The sequence below is a fragment of the Leuresthes tenuis genome, unplaced genomic scaffold (assembly GCF_036924035.1).
Source record: "Leuresthes tenuis unplaced genomic scaffold, fLeuTen1.0.hap1 SCAF_7, whole genome shotgun sequence".
Taxonomy (NCBI): Eukaryota; Metazoa; Chordata; class Actinopteri; order Atheriniformes; family Atherinopsidae; genus Leuresthes; species Leuresthes tenuis.
The window spans coordinates 16,664,293-16,682,230 of record NW_027325361.1 but is presented as its reverse complement, the minus strand read 5'-3'; the positions used below and the strand labels follow the sequence as shown (position 1 = coordinate 16,682,230).

Genomic DNA, 17,938 nt, shown 5'->3' with positions numbered 1-17,938 from the left:
ATACATCCAGTGCATTAAAGTAACGACTGAAAGGTAAAACAGTAAATGTTCCTTGAAAAAGAAAAGAAAGTACCACACTAAAGCAGCATTCTACAGGTTTAGACTACAAATTTACTACCGCTGAATATAAAGTGTCTCGTTGTTGGATTTTGTTTCGGAATAACTGTTACGCTGGGAAAAAATGTCATGTCATGACAAACGAGGATGTCAACCTACAAGGTTAGTAATATCATACAAAACGATATACAAATACGCACATTTTCACTTATTGAAACAGCGGACATGAACAAAAAGTAGGCAAACAACAAAAAGAAGACGTCAGGAGTCAGTGTTCCAGAGATACAGGTAGCAGTTTTATCCCGTAGGACACGCTTTGCAAATTGATCGAATGTTCTGGTTTCTGTCAAAATGGGCTACGTGTGCGAATTTCTCACGCTACCAAAACCTGTTGGTACAGTGGTACCGTGCACCTGCTCACCAAAACTCACGTACTGCAAGATCAGGCAACTGGAGACGAGAGGCGGCCGCATTATTCTAGATACCATTGCTTTGCAGCTTTTAATTTCAGTACCATTGTTTAAATAGAAAGCAACAAAAAACTGCATGCATAGGCTAGTAGTAAAACAGTAAAACAATTCCAGAAACGCAGAAGGTGACTGCAGCATAGGAAATAGAAACATAAAGAAGTTGGTCTTAATCTACGTAGCAATGAATCAGATATTAACAAGCTTGACAGTTAATGGTACCTGCTACCTCTCCTCTCATCAAATCCCTAATTCTCCTCCTATTTGCTTCCTGTGAACGTGACATGAAGGAGATACACTTTCCCACTCTATTGTCAGTCAGACTAACAGGTGGATGGAAGGGTGGACTGACAAACAAGTAGCAAATGGAAGAACAAGATAATCTGTTGTACGACTCTGCAGGCATTCACCTCAGAAGGTGCATATTTTAATAGTAAGTCGTCAGCAGTCGCTATACACAATAAAGCAGCAGTCTACAGACAGCTTAGCCCATCAGCACACTGTTAAATTACAGCCATCAGTGTCCCCTCCCCCCCCTCCAGATCTAAACTCTCATCTCTAGCACCAGGAGAACAATCTGCCGAGTAATTAGCCTCCACCAACAGACAGTTACAGAGAGAAGGAGGACGTTTGGCTTGATTAAATTATTAAACCACACAAACAAAAAAACAAAAGCAGCATCAAAGAGGCACTGCAGCTCTCCTTCAAAGCTCCTCGCTGTTCCCTAAATACAGAATACAGAGAACGTGTTCTCCCAAGCCACCAGTTGGCATAATTAGCTAAATGTGCACATTTGTGCACGAGTGTGCGTACGTGTTTGCTGTGATTGGGCCCCGGTCCTCAAACTGCTATCTAAAATAAGCAAGTGGTTAACAACAACATGAAGCCAGAAACACCCCCACACACACACACACACACACACACACACACGCACCAACATACACACACATCATGCACGTCTACACACGTACACATTAAACAATACTCTAATTACAACATTTATAACTCCCCCTTGCCTCCTGTGCCTCCCCAGCCCCCAACCCACAAATCTGTGAATCTGGAATTGAATTTAGCCCAAGTTGAAGGCTGCGCTGGCATGAAAAGACTATTTGATTAGAACGGCAGTTGTTTCATTTGTGGTGCAGCAGATTGCAGAGCCTCTCTATCCGGTGTGCAATCTGTATTCATTACTCTGTGTAAAAGGATGATCCATGTCCTGACACCAGGCTCATCATTTCATGCAGATGCACAGCAGCTCCACGAGGCCCTTACCGAGTCGCCATAAAAAGCCTCCTGCTGGAACCGCAGCACCCCTGGTTACCACTTTCTCACTCCTTCCTAGTTCTCGTTTCCTAAAGCTAGCTTGTTACACTTATTTCTTTCATCACTTTTTGACTTGAGATGAATAGAGCTTATCATTACGGCGTTTAGCTACATCAGAATAACAGATCGGAAATTTTGGAAAAATATATTCATATACTATACTATCAAACATTATTTCACAATCTAAAGAAGTATGAATCTCTCAAGAGGCACAGCACCTCACGCTTTTTCTTTCTTTCTCTCTCTTTCTCCCTTATTTTCTTCCCACAGTCGTTGCCCTTGTTCATTTCTTTTTCTGCCAAGCTGTGCCTCAGAACTCTGCTCCTTCCACTCAAGGACTTAAAAAAGGCCCGTTGGCCCCCTACCACCACCAGCCTCTAAGTCATCGGCTCATATAATGTGGCCAGCGGAGCACAAAAGAAACTTCTCACGTCTTATCGTGTCTCATGAAACCCCCAGTTCATAGTGCACTGTGATATTGAATGTTGAAATCAGCATGCCTTTTCCCCCGCAAATTACCTCTCTTTTCATTCAATCGTTACCTTGGCCAAAAAGCCGCAATTCAATAACAAATGCAGTTGGTCTCATTAGATGTAACAGCCACCTCACAAATGATTAAAAAGGCAATTATACATCAGAGCAAAAGTTTGACAATCCTCCACATAAAGCACCGTCCTCTGAGTGCACACGTTTCAGACTCCAAAAGCATCACTCGAATTTTGAAACGATCAAACTGCAGCCTCAAAGGTCCAGAGAGTAACTTCTAGTGACATGAACAGAAAACTGCAATCAACCGAATATTCCCCATTTCACCCTCCATTTCCGAGCGTGTCGGAAAAACAAGCTAAAAGCCTCCTTTAGAGCCGGCGTTTGGTTTGTCCCTTGTAGGCTAGTTTGGTGGCAGAGGGCACCTGTGGCATACTTTAGAATATGAACTGCTCACTTTAAAGGAAAGATGACACGATGGTTTCCGATCTTTACACAATTCCACACTAGTGGAGATACAATTCGGAATATCACATTTCATCTGACACGGAGTCATCAAAACTAAATCACACCAGTCAAAAAACACATTTTACACTCCAAGGTTCTTTGGGCTTTTACTTCAGGGTGTATACATTTTAAGAAATGCTGCATGTATGTTCATACGTATGTTTAAAAAAAAAAAAAACTGTCGGCTGTTAGAATATATGACACTCAGATACCTTCAAGCATTTATCTTATTTCAGCCAGTTCTGTGAGAAAGACGAGAAACGGGGACAAGCGTGTGCATCTTCATTCAGGTGTACGGCTTAAGGAACAGCGTTTTACCAGGAGAATGTGATTCTCCTAAATAATGATGAGTGTTTCCTTTTTCTTGCGCTTGTCCAGTATTTCGGTCGGTCACAGCACAATGTAATTTTACAAAGAAAGGCCGGAGCACGTTCTTCTGCTTTTTTTTCTAATCCTGCGTGGTTTTTCCCTTTGTGCCCGCCACGGTCACTATGCACCTGAAGCCACTAAAACACAAAGCATCAAAAGTTTGCCAACACTTTATGTCAGTACTTTACTTTTCACTCCGTGCCTTACCGATGTTTCCGTGCCAGCTATACAATCTAAAAGTGCTGCATGACGTATCGCACATAAACTAAAACTCGGGTCGTATTTTGTTATATCTACAGCTTCAATATCACGATGTTTGCAAATGCCCAACAATCTCTTTGTTTATTTTCTCAAAAAAAGCTGTAACAGAATAGTGTGACAGTATGAAGCATACATACTCAGCAGAGCATTATTGTTTTTTTATAAGTCTTTGGAAACTGTGAGATAAGAGAGCTATGCGTGAGTCTCTACTGTCTGAATAAACAGAGCCTAAATGCCTTACAAAAAGTCTGTTTTATATCAAAACATGCCCTTAAGCTCTGCACCTCCCTTTCTTTTTTAAAGTAAATCAAGCCAAAAAAAAAAGGGAATGAATTTTTATAAGGAACTTTATGTCAGCGGAGATAACCCAGGAAAAACTCATTTTGCTATCAGGGAGACAATTTGAAAATTCATTCTGTACTTTTGTCATTTCCCATCGTCTATGTCTCTCCACAGTGATCTGGAGAGGATCTGCTTCAACATTAAGGAAGCATGCCTTAACAGAACAAGGTTACTTACGATGCCCAACCCTCCCTGACACAACTGACTCATGTCTTATATATATATATATATATATAAAACCACTAGTATATAAATAAAAAACACTAGTATTTCAATCATTTCTGAAACAAGGATTGTAGTTTCCAGGCCTATGTAGCATGTGTCTGGAGTGAAATGATCTCTTTGAATGAGTGTAAGGAGGGGAGGCTTAAAAACTGAGTTACAAAGATGAAGAAGGTGACACGCAATGGATACATCTACCGTATGCCATATGCTACAGAGGAAAGGAGGAGAAAAAAGTAATACAGAGGATATCAAAAATTAAACAAAGCTTCAGGAGAACAAAAAAAACCTGATGACAAACACATTAATGAGTCTGAGTCTAATCCCAGAGCTGTTTTTTCCCATAAGAAGATTCAGTGTGGCCCTGCCACAAGCAACTGCCACCAACCAGTTGTCGGCAGTGCGTGTCTTAAGCTACGCTACGCCAGCAATAATTAGCTCATGTTCATCCAGTGGAACTCACTGGAGACTTGTCTGTCTTCTTGTTCCTCTTTCACTGGAGGACATCACAACTCAGACATGACGGCAGAGCGACAGAAGAAGCACAGAGGACGAGATGGGATGAGACAGCAGTTGAACTGACACGGCTGAGGTGGAGGGTTCGTAAACCCTTGTGTGAGCCTGCGAAGACAGGAAGTAGCTAACGTAAAGTCTAACGCAGTGATGTACAACAGAAACGCCGGAGACAGGCCTTCTAAACCAGAGCATTGTCCAGAGCCGATGGGGCAGCGAGCTTAGATAACAACCTCTGTTGTTAAGGCTCACACTGACGCTGAACACTACAACCAGCAGCTGACTTCCCAAAACTGCCAGCTAAAAGTTCTATTCAGAGCGAGAGGGAAATATATTGGCCATGAAATTTCTCGTAAATGCACTAGTGCTGCTGCTCCTCCTATAACATCTCTTCCTGCTTCTGTCCCTTCTGTATAGAGAAAGCAATCATTATGCTTCACATCCATTAAGCTGCTCTAGCAGCACTATCTCTTCATCTCGTGGTGTTTTTCGCTGTTTCTCATTCCTCCCCCTTCATTTTAAACCTTTTTAATGATGTGGCTTCAAGCTGATAAGTACATTTCACAATTAGAAAATGACACATTGTAAAGGATGTGTAAAGGCATTTTTAAACCCAATGACCGACATGAAATATTTGATCTTTTTACAAAAAACATATTCCAGTTAAAAGTTAAGGAATACAGAGCACGATACTGAACACAGAATAAATATGGGCTGAAAGTACAGGGGCTGATACAGAAAACACTTTAGTCTGAGGGTTCCTTATATAAAAAGATGTCCAAACACCTTTAAGTATTATCCTTACGATTGACTTAAAATGACCAATTACATATTCAAAGTTTATCCTTAACTTCTGAAGCTAGAAATCTTAGTTTAGTAACTCCTTAGTTTAACCACTGGCCTAAACCAGTAAACATAAGGTAAGGGGAAACACATTATTATATCTTAACCAGAATATAACAGTTATTCGGGGCAAATTAAGGAATTGAGCGTGTCAAAATGACCCACTGATACGGCTGACCATAAACTGTTGATTTTGCAAGACAGAGCTGGGTGGCAGGCAGGTAAAGACCTACTAAAAGCAGCAGGACAATGGACAACACATGTACACTTATCCTTCATTATTTCCTCATGATTTAAGCAAGTGGAAGGTCTGAAGTGTGGCATGTGCATTGAAAAGCTGCTCTTTTGAACCAACAACATGTGCTCAAAGAAGCGTTCAATGCAACAATTGAAACTTGTGGAAAGAAAACAACAGACAGATAGCGCGTCCATTAGCCATAGTTTTTTGCACAGAAAAAAAAAAAAACCTAGAGGGTTTGTAATGGCTCTGATGCACAGGATATAACATCATCTGTAAAGCATGTGGAGGCAGTGTGAAGGCATGGACATACATGGCTTCCATTAGCGCTGGGTCACTTGTGTTCATTGATGATGTGCCAGAAAACAGAAGCAGTTCAAGGAATTCTTCAGGGTAAGGGGAATTACTGTCTGCTCACATTCAGCCAGACGCTGCAAAGTTGATTGGATGGAGCTTCTCAGTAGAGATGGACAATGACCCAGGAGATATACTGCTAAAGCAACGCGGGAAGAGGAAGCCATTTCAGTCACCTGATCTTTACCAGATTGAGATCCATTTTCATTTGCTTTAGACAGAACTAAGCATTATAAAGGAGGAACTTGCTTTTGTAGTGATGTACGTAGGTTTAAAGCTTACGTGCAGCGATTACCTACAAATAATTCCAGAGAAAAAACATTAACAATGCAAAGTTTGTCAGTAAAATTACATCTTAGACTCCAAAATGTTTCCACCAATGAGGATGTGAATACGATCAAATTAAAGAAGAACTGCAAAAATGGTGTCCATATGTCTCAAATTTGCCTATCACTGAGTCACTGATGGCAATTCCAAAGCACATTCTGTGGAAAGCCGCTGCTGCAGGAAAATAACACCAACTTTAATAACCAAGAAAGGTTCAATCATGTTTCTATGATTCAATAACATTTCTGTTTTTACGATTCGTGTCAAATAATTTACTAACATGTATAGGTGAGCAATGTCAGGAAAAGTAAGGCAATGATGGCACTTCAGGGATTCTTTGTAACACACAGTCTACTCTTTTTCTGTTCATTTTTTTCCCTGATTATGGAGAGTAATTGCCCTACACTGTGCTTTCTCTTAACAAGTGAGGCTTACAAATCACCCCTGCAGCAGTTGGAGGACTTGAAGGCACTTGGTGCAAGGTTTTACTGCCTGTCTTCTATGAATGGCTCCCAAAAGGCTCCTATGATAATAGCTCACAGCCGTGCCCTTCACGGAACCTGACACTGAGCACACCCCTTAAGCAGAATGGAAAGGCATGTCAGCTTACTCAATGGGGTGTCATATCAATTCACCCACTGGTTTCTGATCATGGGCAGAGGCTGGCATGAAACAGTGGCGGATGAAACTTGAAATTTACTTCAGTTTGGACATGGGATGCAAAATTTTTTGATCATGCAGTTTTTTTTTTTTAGGGGAAATGAGGTATGATATCTCTTTTTCCTTTATGTGATTTTCTCGACATTAATGTGTATCTTGCGATGTGGAATGATGTAAAATGACCAGGATACACCTCTTCACATTTCTACAGGGTCATAAGACATAATTGAAAGTGATCTTTTCTTCATTAGTTAGTTAGTTGCTCTTTGGTTGTCCTTACAGCTGTAGGAGATAACACCACTGAACATATGTGCCACCAAAAGCCACCAAAATGCGGTATCCCAGCCCTCTAGGTACTATGAGGCAGTTTCCGGCCCGGGAATGCACATAACAAACATTGGTGTACTTCAAAATGAGCCAGAAGCATGAAGGTTTAGGGTTCACAAACTTCTCTAGTGATGTTTTAAGGCTTTTAAGTCGTTTTAAGGCTCCACAGCATTTTGGGGTAAACAAAATCAACGACATTCTTCCTACCTATATTTGTACCATAACTGTTCACTATGAAAAATAAAAGCAAAGTGGATTGGCCCACAAAGTGTGTTCACAATGAAGTCATACGTCATATAATTCTCTTTTAGTCTACATAAGGGCTTTTTTGTCAAATATTTTCCCATAGAGAGAAAAAAAACTGACAAAACCAAGCAAAAGCCCAAATGGTTACATTGTCCCAGTCATGCCGACCAACTAAACCAGAATTAGTCTTTGCTTTCTGAGAAACGTGAGTGGTTCGATAATCGCAAAAAAGGAAGGACGTACAAAAAAGAGACATCCGTCCAGCCATCCAGCCATCCATCATCACTGGCGCTACGGTGAAGCCAATTTCCACAAAGCAGCTAAGCTGATTGAGGCAGACCAAATCTGTTTCACCAGCTTACATTCCTTCAAAATGGCCATCTCACTTCGAATATCACGGGCTTTTACTGTTCCCCATTCCCCTGGCTCAGGCTGAGAGTTAGCAAGGCTTAGCTGGATGAAACACTCCAACAGCCCAGTTCTTCCCTGGAACCCACTGATATCTCTATAGCACAGCCCCCACCCCCCATACTGTAGCTACACTTTGTTGGTTTATTCTCTCAAGCAATTATTCTTTGTCTCTGTCATTTTTATGCTTTATTCTTAGTTTCATATCAAAATATGATGTCTATTTCTGTGTAAACTAAAGATTTATTGGAATTCCGATCGTTGTAGACACAAACACGATGTAATCACAGTGTCTGTACAGACGTATATTGTAAACACACCTCTGTAAAATGCACAGGCAGCACGTAACTACAACACCTTATAGTGGAGTAGATTAAATTCACACAAGACCTTTCTGAAGAAGGAAATTGGACAGATAAGAAACAGCTCCCTCTGAACAATAAGCTTGGCCCTATGCAGAGAAAACAGAAGTGGAAATAGTTGTTGCCACTGCACCTATCTTTGTGACCCGCGTGCCATATTCATATACCTGATATTTAAAAATCTTTAGCCATTATCGTGGTCCCTCTACTTTGTCACATTCTTTGTCTCTCTCACACTTTTTCAGTCATTTTGCCTCTACAGCAAATATCCTGTCAGTCTCGGCTGCAGCCTGCTGGTGCTGGTCTATCTGGCCCTGGGATCGATCCGGCTCCAGGCCGAGGTCTCCCATTCATCTCAGTGCCATAAAATGTGATTAGTGCTGACTACAGCACTGCAGGGAGATGGGCTGATAGGCCTGATAGCCTCAGATAGGCTGGGCTGGACACTCAACAGGAAGGCAGCAACGACAGCACACAGTGGATTCTTCCTTGATGTTTTTCTGTCCTTCGTCTTCCTTTTTCTTCTTTACTCTCTGTCGCTTTCTATTTACTCGTTTTTCATTCTCATTTTTGTCAACCTCTCTCTCATTCCATCTCTCTATCTTCCTCTGACTGTTTCTCTCTCTATATACTTTATCTCTCACTATTTCTAAATCTGACAAGTGTTGCTGTGCTGCACACAAATTACAGAGCAGCAGTCAAACTTAAATGCCAATATTGTCAGCCTTACCCTCTCTTTATAAAGCAATGTTATCCTCAAATGATGGAAACTACATATAGTTCAACTCTGGGGCATGTGACCACCTCTGTCACCAATCGCTGGCTCGGAATAACTTCTGTGGTGATCGGGCACAAATTTTACAAGCACAGAGTTTTAGTGAAAGACAAAGCAGTAAAGTCTGTGCTGGAGTTGTAGACCAGCTACGTTATGAAACTGTAATATTCCAGCAACATCTTATGTTCATCAAAACCTTGTTGAAATTCAGTAGCTTTAAAGAAACTCAGCACACTGTTCACAATCCGTGTCCCGCTGGAAACACACAGACTGGTATCCCATTGAATTATTTCTAAGATAACAAAAAATAACTTTGCCATTGCAAAACATTAACTTTACCTCTTTAACAAGTCTTTGGTGGAACAGCTTGTGTGTTTAGGCTGTTGTCCTGCTGCCTGACGCGCTATCTGTGGAGATTCGGTTTGTGGGCAGATGCTGACATTCTTCTTAGAAATTCACAAGCATAATAAAGAATTAATTGTGCCATCAGCGATAGCAAGCTGTTCTAGCCCAAATTCAGCAAAACAGGCCTGAACCATGACACCACCACCACTTCCACTATACCTCAAAATATAATAAGGTTCTGATACTGGAATGCAGTATTTTTCTTTCTCCAAAGATAACGCTTCTCCTTTAAACCAAAAAGCTCTATTTTGGTCCCATTCACACAACCAACAGTGTTCCAAAAGCATTCTTGCTGGTCATTGGGATTTAGATGGGCAGTAATGTTATTTTTTGGGGGGCAGGGGATTTCTTTTTGCAGCCCCGCTCTGTACACCATTGTCACACTGTGTTTTCTTGGTAGTGTACTAACGAACATCAGCGTTAGCCACTGCGTGTTGCTGCTTAGAAATGTCACCCTGGGTTCATTGCAGATCGCTACACACCTTTCTCTTGGAGTGATGTTTGTTGGTCGCCCACTTCTGGAGAGGTTAACAATGAGTCCAGACTCTATAGAGTTGGTGATGTGATGGTGACCTCTTCCAGCCTGATTATGATCAAATTTTTGTCTTCGTACTTGCCATCATACACTTCCAGAGACATGTATTGTGAAGCTCAGATTTCGCTAGATCCATGTTTACAGGGAGCCAAACTCACACTTAATTGAAATCCACTGTAATTAAAACATCTGATTCTAATACAATCGTCAAATCGCCTGCTAATCTTAGATGTTCACTTTATCTCACCACTGACAGATATGACAAATTGAATCTTTTTCTCAGTGCAGGAATGACTAAGTGTAACGTCTTTGTGTAATTTGTCTAATTTGATTCTCTTTACTTTTAAGACTTTGGTAAAAGTCCACTGATCTTTGAGATGGTATCTATGCTGGAAGACAGACAATTCTGAAGGACTAAGAAAACCCTTCTTCAGACCTATGTTTTCACACAGCTGTGTTTAGCTGTTGTGTTTTCACAATTAGGGTACAAACCAGTGATGAGTATGCATCACTCTTGTATAAAATTGTAGTCACGTGACTCATCACTAGTCGATAAGACAGAAAGATAACTTTTCACCTCGTTATATTAAAGTAAATGTCCAATTTCTAAAAAGTAGTAAAAAAGTCAGCCAGCGTTTGTTAACTAAAACATAAAAGACTGGTATCACCATACAAAAAACACATGCCAACCTGTGTCTCCCGGACATTCTCCACAGTGAAGTTGAACCAGACTCTGAAGCGCGGGTTGCAGGTGTCAGGTCGAATGAAGAGGTCAAACTCAAAATCACTGATGTAGTCAACGCGGCCCAGGTTCCCTGCAGACAAGGTTAAACAGGTTACATGATGAAAGGCGGAGAAATTCACAACACGGGATCGTCATTGTTAATTTCCTCTGTATCGCTGTCAGTCAGTGGGCTCAAAACATTTTAGAAAGGCTGCCGTAATGACATGACTCACTTTGCAATGAGGATCCGCTATCAAAGACAAACGTTAAATCAATACATCACAGTCAAGTGTTTACTAATGATGCATCGCTGACATAGCAGCAGCTTATCACGCTATGCTTCTGCACACCTTTCAACACTGGTGAGTCTCTCAAAACTAAACAACATCAATGTGGAAAGGAGAATGCATGGTGATATAGAAAGAAAGAGAAATAAATTATGGGTTAGTTATAAAGTACATCTTTACTCTTTAAAGGGTAAGTAGTGTCAGGTGCTGCTCATCCAGCGCACTTGATTTTCTCATCATCAGTAAATACGTTCGCCTCTTTAAAGCAGAGGTTCAGGTGTGTTAACACAATCCCACAAAAGAAAGAAAGATGTCAGCAATGATCTTAGACAAGCAACTGTTTCTGTTCATCACTCAAGGAAGGGTTATAGCATCATTCACAAACTGTTTGGAGTCCAATGGTTCAACATAAAAAAAAACGATTCAGAGGTGGAAAACATTCAGCAGTTGGTTGAATGGGGTGAATGTCCCAGGAAGTTCACCCCATTGACAGAGAAACTGCAAAAAACAATCCAAGAGCTACATCTGACTCCACATGCCTCAGTTAGCATCTTAAATGACACTCAATTTAAGATATTTGGTCATAATGCACAGCACATCAACACAAAGACCTCATACCAACTGTCAAGCATGGTGGTGGAGGGCTGATGATTTGGGCTTGTTTTTCAGCCACAGGGCCTGTGGATCTTATTTGATAATGGAGTCCTCCGTATATCAAAGTATTCTTGAGTCAAATCTAAATCTCGGCTGAAACTGGGTGGTGCAACGGGACAATGACAGCAAACACAGCAGCAAATCTACAGCAGAATGACTAAAAATCAAGGTGCTGCAATGGTCCAGTCAAAGTCCAGACCACAACCTGACTGAAATAATGCGGTGGGACCCTGAGAGAGCAGTGCATTAATGAATGTCTGCAAACCTCAATGAGCTGAAGCTATACTGTAAAGAAGAGAGTTTTCCTCCAGAAAAATGTGAGAGACTGTTAACGTCATACAGAAAACAACGAATTTAAGTTATTGCTGCAACAAGTGGGTTATACAAGCCGCTGAAGCATGGTGTGTTCTTGTTGTTCACTGGGAGTGTTCTTCTGCATTTTGGCTTCGTTCTTGTTAAATAAATAACTTTATGTACAATATGCCATATGCTGTTGTTTATTTGAAGTTGTTTTTGTTTTTACATCATTGCCTGGTAAGAACCAGATGATTTTTATGTCCTGATTCAGAAAACCTTAGAGTTATACTTTCCTTTTTCCGTTGTCTTCGTCTTTGCAAAGTGAGCAGATGAGAAACGTGTGTTAGCCTTCTCATTGGAGCTGCGAGTGAAAACGATTATATAACAGTTTACGTTGAGTGAATGCTGGGCAATTTTTAATGTTTGGTATAAAACAAGCAGATGCTCAGGAGCCAGGTCTGCTGGCAAACTGAGCAGACCACAAGGCTTAGCCTTCCACAAAACTCTGCATCAGGGTACTGTTGACCACCTGGTCGCAGGTACTACCATACCAGAAGGACCCGCATACGGACACACAACTGATTACAAACAGATGGGCTAACTACCACACTGTCAAAGCAGATCCCTCTCCTTCTGCCATCATAAAGCTAATCCACAAATCAGCTTGTAGCGCACACAGACACTCACCCACTCCACTCTGCTCCACAAAAACTCTCCATGAAAGTGCAATAATTAGTTCACACTGCATAGGACTGCAGAAAACTACCAGTTGCCTGGAAATATTGACCTCTATAGCAGGTTAGACTGAAACTTAATGAAGTTCTATTTTGGTTTACAACAACCGCAATTCACAAGCCTTAAGAAAATTTTGATTAGGAAGCACCTTTTGTACTTCATCTAATCGTTTGTCCCGACTTGCAATTTTTGGTCTTCAGTCAGACACAACTGTAATGAGCACATTCAAAAACAAAGCCAATATACATGCTGAAAAAAAACGCAGCCAATAAAATAAACTGTTAGATCTTGAAAAATTTGAGCTCATCCTTCACTCATCTATCGTTAAGACAACATTTACCTGCATTACTTTCTTTATGTAGTATTATTATTGAATTGTTGACTGAATCGAAACCAAAAACAGATGCTGCACTGTACCAGATTCCAGCTGCGGTCGAAAGAAGACTGACAAACACAGGAAACAGATGAGTGAGCCGATCATCTTTCATACCTTCATTATAGCAAGTCAACGACAGATACACAATCACTCTCTGAAGAAATTCATGTGTCTTATTTGGAGTATTGAATGGCTGCAAGATATATGCACGGAGAAACTGAAAACCACGCACTCGTGAACGATTTTCTTTGTAAATGTCGCGGATTTTTCGTTTGTCACCTTGTAGACCGTCATCTACAACACAACAGTACAAATAATACCTGAGGCTTGTGAAGTCAGAGCTTCAAACTGCACGTTGTTACCATCATTACGAGTCAGTACTGACAGCATAGGTCCCGCTTTTGAACGCACCAGTGAAGCTGGTTCTACACAAGTATCTGCAGGGTTAGTAAAGCTCCCCTACATCCACCTCACAAGCTTCTGACAGATGTACGCTTGCCAAAAATATTGATCAGCCTTTCATTGTTCCCTTGAATCTCTACTTCAAACACCTACAGAACCTCACACTAACACTCTAAACCAGTGGAAGCCACCAAAAACCTGACATACATGCATGTATGGCGAAAACTTTGGTGGAAAAGATGTATAAGTTTGAGATCGAACTATTGGTCTGTTCTTGCTTGTTGATGCTGCAGCATGGATAGCAACAGACAGTAGCCATGGGCGGCTGCGTCATTGAGCCTGATGCTGGAAGGCCTGACATGAGAGATGGCGGCGGCCTCAAGGTTAGAATTACATGTTCAGCCTGCAGAGCAGCAGGGATATGACACACCATTGATCCCCGTTTTAATTTTATGGTGGCTACCTCCAGATTCAAACGGATTGGCAGTCTGGTAGCCTGACCCTTTTAATCAATCCCATATCATTTAGTATTTAAGTAACATTAACGGCTGGCTGATTTGTCTGAAACGGCCATGGAAAGCATTAATGATAAACTGTACACGGTAGAGATAATCTATTTTGAATTTGTATGATGCTTAAAAGACATTCACAGGACGCAATATTTGTCAAGAAATATTCAAGTTTCTTCACAGAACACAGATCGTTAAGTGAAGCTAATGAACTGCACACTGAGAGTGTTGAGGAGGAGCAAAAAAGACACAGCGTCTCGTGGTTGAGACTCTTTGCCTAATTCCTCTAGAGTATCATCTCTCTCCGTATTCTTCTTCAGTGGTGTCTTGGCAGGTTAGGTTGAATATCAATCTTTGCCCTTGAGGGAAAACTAGTGCAGCGTTTAGACATTAACAAATTGGTTTTCAACGAACAGCTTAGCCGTGCTGCCGCAGCCCAACAAAGCACAATTGCTAGTTCTGAACAAGATTTTACACATGACAGGCTCTCCTTGAGGAGAACCCTGAACAAAAACCTTCTGTCTCTCTCTAAACGTATCTGCCTGTTTCTGATTATCCTCCCCCCTCTGTTGCTCTCACACACCAATGGAAACAATTGAACAACGATGGCAAAACAGAAACTGTTCCGAGGTGGAAATCACCAAACACTATTTGTAATATTTGTTGCTACCGAAGGAAAGTGTCGGTAAAATGAGTATGAAACCTGCATCATTACACAGGGCCATCGGCATGTACAGAGGGTTCAAACATGAGTTGGCCAAGTGGACAGTCAGTCATTCACACATCGAGTCCCAGACTATGACTGTTTCTTTGTGTGTGTGTGTGTGTGTGTGTGTGTGCCTGTAATAGAGAGGAAAAGAGGGCTGGAGAGGGAGCAGAAGAACCTGGCTAATGTAATCCCATTACGGAGGTACAAGAGGGAGCAGTCACAGTGCTCAGCCCACACAATGGGCCGGCCTGCAGCCTGTAGCTATCCACTGGATGGATGGTTTCTGCCATGCAGATGGATCATCGTACAGCAGCAGCGGGCCTGTCTGCTTAGTGCCTGAGGTGGAACTCACTCACATGGCCAGCCATTAGAATAGTAATGGGCAGTTCAAGCACTTCCTGGAAGATGCGTTGGCTATAATGTCCTAAATCCAGTCAATTTCATAATTTACACATATGTTTAATCACATGAGTTCTCTTCCACGTAAGCTCATGGAACAGATTCCAAGGGGATGACTACAGAAAACTCCCCTTGGGGAAGCAACACAAAACGATGAGAACCGCAGAACAGATGGACACAAAGGTAAATAAGTGTTTCAGTAAAATGATCTAACCTTTCACATCCTGGCTTACAGTATTTTACTTAGGCAAAAAAAAAATCTATATTCAATACAAAGAGGATAGTAAAACAATGTTAAAACAATGCATTGTTGCATTTTGTACCAGGAAAAGCTGCAAAAACAACCTAGGAGCTTTTTCCAGTAAAGAAACTGATTTTTTTGTAATGGCTCAGTCACTTTTGAGCCAATGAAAATGACGGAGGCTGGGGATAAATGGCAATGGCAATTTCCTGAATCTTCAAAGAAATATTTTTGTCAAACCCTTTGAATTATAAATGACAAATCATAATTGTGTAGAAAATGTGTGGTTACAGAACATGTCTCAAATAAGTTGGTACAGGGCCATGTGTCCCTTTTTCTTTTAACAACAGTCTGTCAATAACTGGGAACGGAGGGGACCAGTTGTTGGATCTTTGGGTGAGGAATGTTGTACCATTCTTGTCTGGTATAGGATTCCATCTGCTCAACAGTTCTGGGTCCTCTTTGTTACATTTTGCATTTTATGATGCATGAAACATTTGATTTGCCACTGATGAACCCCTGGCCTTTAAAATGAGTGCTGACAACAGTCCAGATGGTCCCTCTCTTCTTTGGTCCTGAGGAAGCAGTGACCATGATTTCCTAAAAGAGGTCGACGTGTCTGACCACGTAACAGTTTTCCATTCCATATAAAACAAGCTTTGTTTATATATGACTTCTTCTTTGCATGAAAAAGCTTTAACCTACATTTTATTTCTGGAAGTCTTCCTGAGCCCATGTAGTGATTTCCATCGCAGAATCGTGTCTGTTTTTAACGCAGTGCCGCCTGAGCATTTGAGGGTCATGAACATGGAATTTTGACTTTGTATTGTACATGTTGTAATATATAAAGACTTCACAAATTCATATTGAGGAACATATTTCTGAAACTGCTCCACAGTCTGTGGAAGCAGACTTTTTGCAGATTGCTGGACCTCAATCCATCCTCACTTCTGAGAGACTCTGCCCCTTTAAGGGACTCTTTTCATGCCTGATCATGGTACTGATCTGGTGCCAACTAACCAAAAATGCTGTTTCTTTTTAGTTTCACTCACTTTCCCATTCTTCTGTTGTCTCTGTCTCAACTTCGGTTCTTTTGGGGTTTTTTTTGGCTGCCATCAAATTTAAAATGAGTTCAGATTTTTCATGAGTTAGTCAAATGTCTCACTTTCAACAACTTATGTGCTTTTTATGTTCTATCATAAATAGAAAAAAAAATGGTTTATGAGATTTGCAAAACAATGCGATCTGTTATTAATTACATTTGACCCAACATGTGTCCCGACTTGAAATTGAGGTTCTATCCTCTTTGAGTCCTAATATCCATTTGATTATTGAATATTTATCAAAGGGAGCACCAGCAAACGTATGAGAAGGATTGAATTCAGCTTACGACACCATAATGACAAAACATGCTCACTTCATTTCACTTATTTAATGCTTTGCACAAAGGTTGCTGGATGTATTGCAGTTTCAGGCACTTCCTCACTGGCTTCACTTATCAGACTCGGAGGCCAAAGTCGAGAACCTGCATTTGAGATCTACTTTGATAATGAGCAGGTCAAGATCATGACAACTGGGCTAAATTTCAAATAGCTGGTCTGAACTGTGACAAAACTGAACCAAAACCAACAATCCACATACACCCACATACGTGCATGTACATGCACACACAAGATAATGCATTCAAATTATTTTGCTGGCAGTGACAAGACCATAAAGCTGTGTTTAAAAACTAGACAATACAAAGGAGTCTGTACTGCTGAGGGACACCAGCCAGGCAGCTTTTTAAACTTATTTTTTTCTGTGTTCCATTTCATTATTGGAAAACACATCAGTTTTCCCCCCGGCTGCTCTGCGGTGTGAGGAGGATTCCTGGACACAGAAGCGGGAGACTGATAAAGATAGAATTGATTCCAGCCAGCAGCAGCGACAGCCGTAGTGAAGGGGGTTCAGTTTAGTCCTGCAGCTAAACGTCTGAGTTTACTCTGCCTTTCACTTTTTTGTCTGAAGGCAAATATTCACAGAGGCAACATCAATCTCCCGCCTCATGACTTCTCAAAGCACGCCTTCTCCCCTGATGCCTTATCACAACATCTGTAGGCAAGATTAAAGAGGTCACCTCCAAGTTTAAAAAATCTAACTACCGAACAGGTATACCAAATTGCACTTTATCTCATATCAAAAGAGGGGCTCTGACTTTTTTTTAACTTTTTAACTGTTTGCTACTACCTGAACAATGCCCACACCTTCTCTCACTTCTCTTCAAAGTGAGCAGGAAACACTCCGGGGGCGTAAAATGATGCAAGGATAAATTGCTAATTATAAGGTTACGAAAGCACAGAAAATCCTTTTTTCTTATTTTTTTTAGATGTATCATGTTGTACTTATTTCAACAGATCCCCCTAAACAACCAAAAAGTGTGTCCAGAATGAGGCTTCCACAGCTCTGCTGCAAAAAGAAAATAGTACAAGAAGTCATTCCCTACCCACAGCATACACTCTATAATGTCAAATTACTAATAACTATCGTTGAATCTTTATTTTATAACAATATTCCCCTGTTTTTTTGGGTTTAATAA

General features: G+C 41.0%; 1 protein-coding gene across 1 annotated transcript in view; it reads right to left on the bottom strand.

Moving 5' to 3' along the window:
* The window catches only part of LOC140311949 (cytosolic carboxypeptidase 6-like), a 265,883-nt gene that overhangs the window by 235,714 nt on the left and 12,231 nt on the right, over positions 1–17,938 (bottom strand). Inside the window, exon 3 of the mRNA XM_072389569.1 lies at positions 10,718–10,842. Coding sequence (XP_072245670.1) covers positions 10,718–10,842 — 125 coding nt within the window. The remainder of the gene's footprint in view (positions 1–10,717; positions 10,843–17,938) is intronic.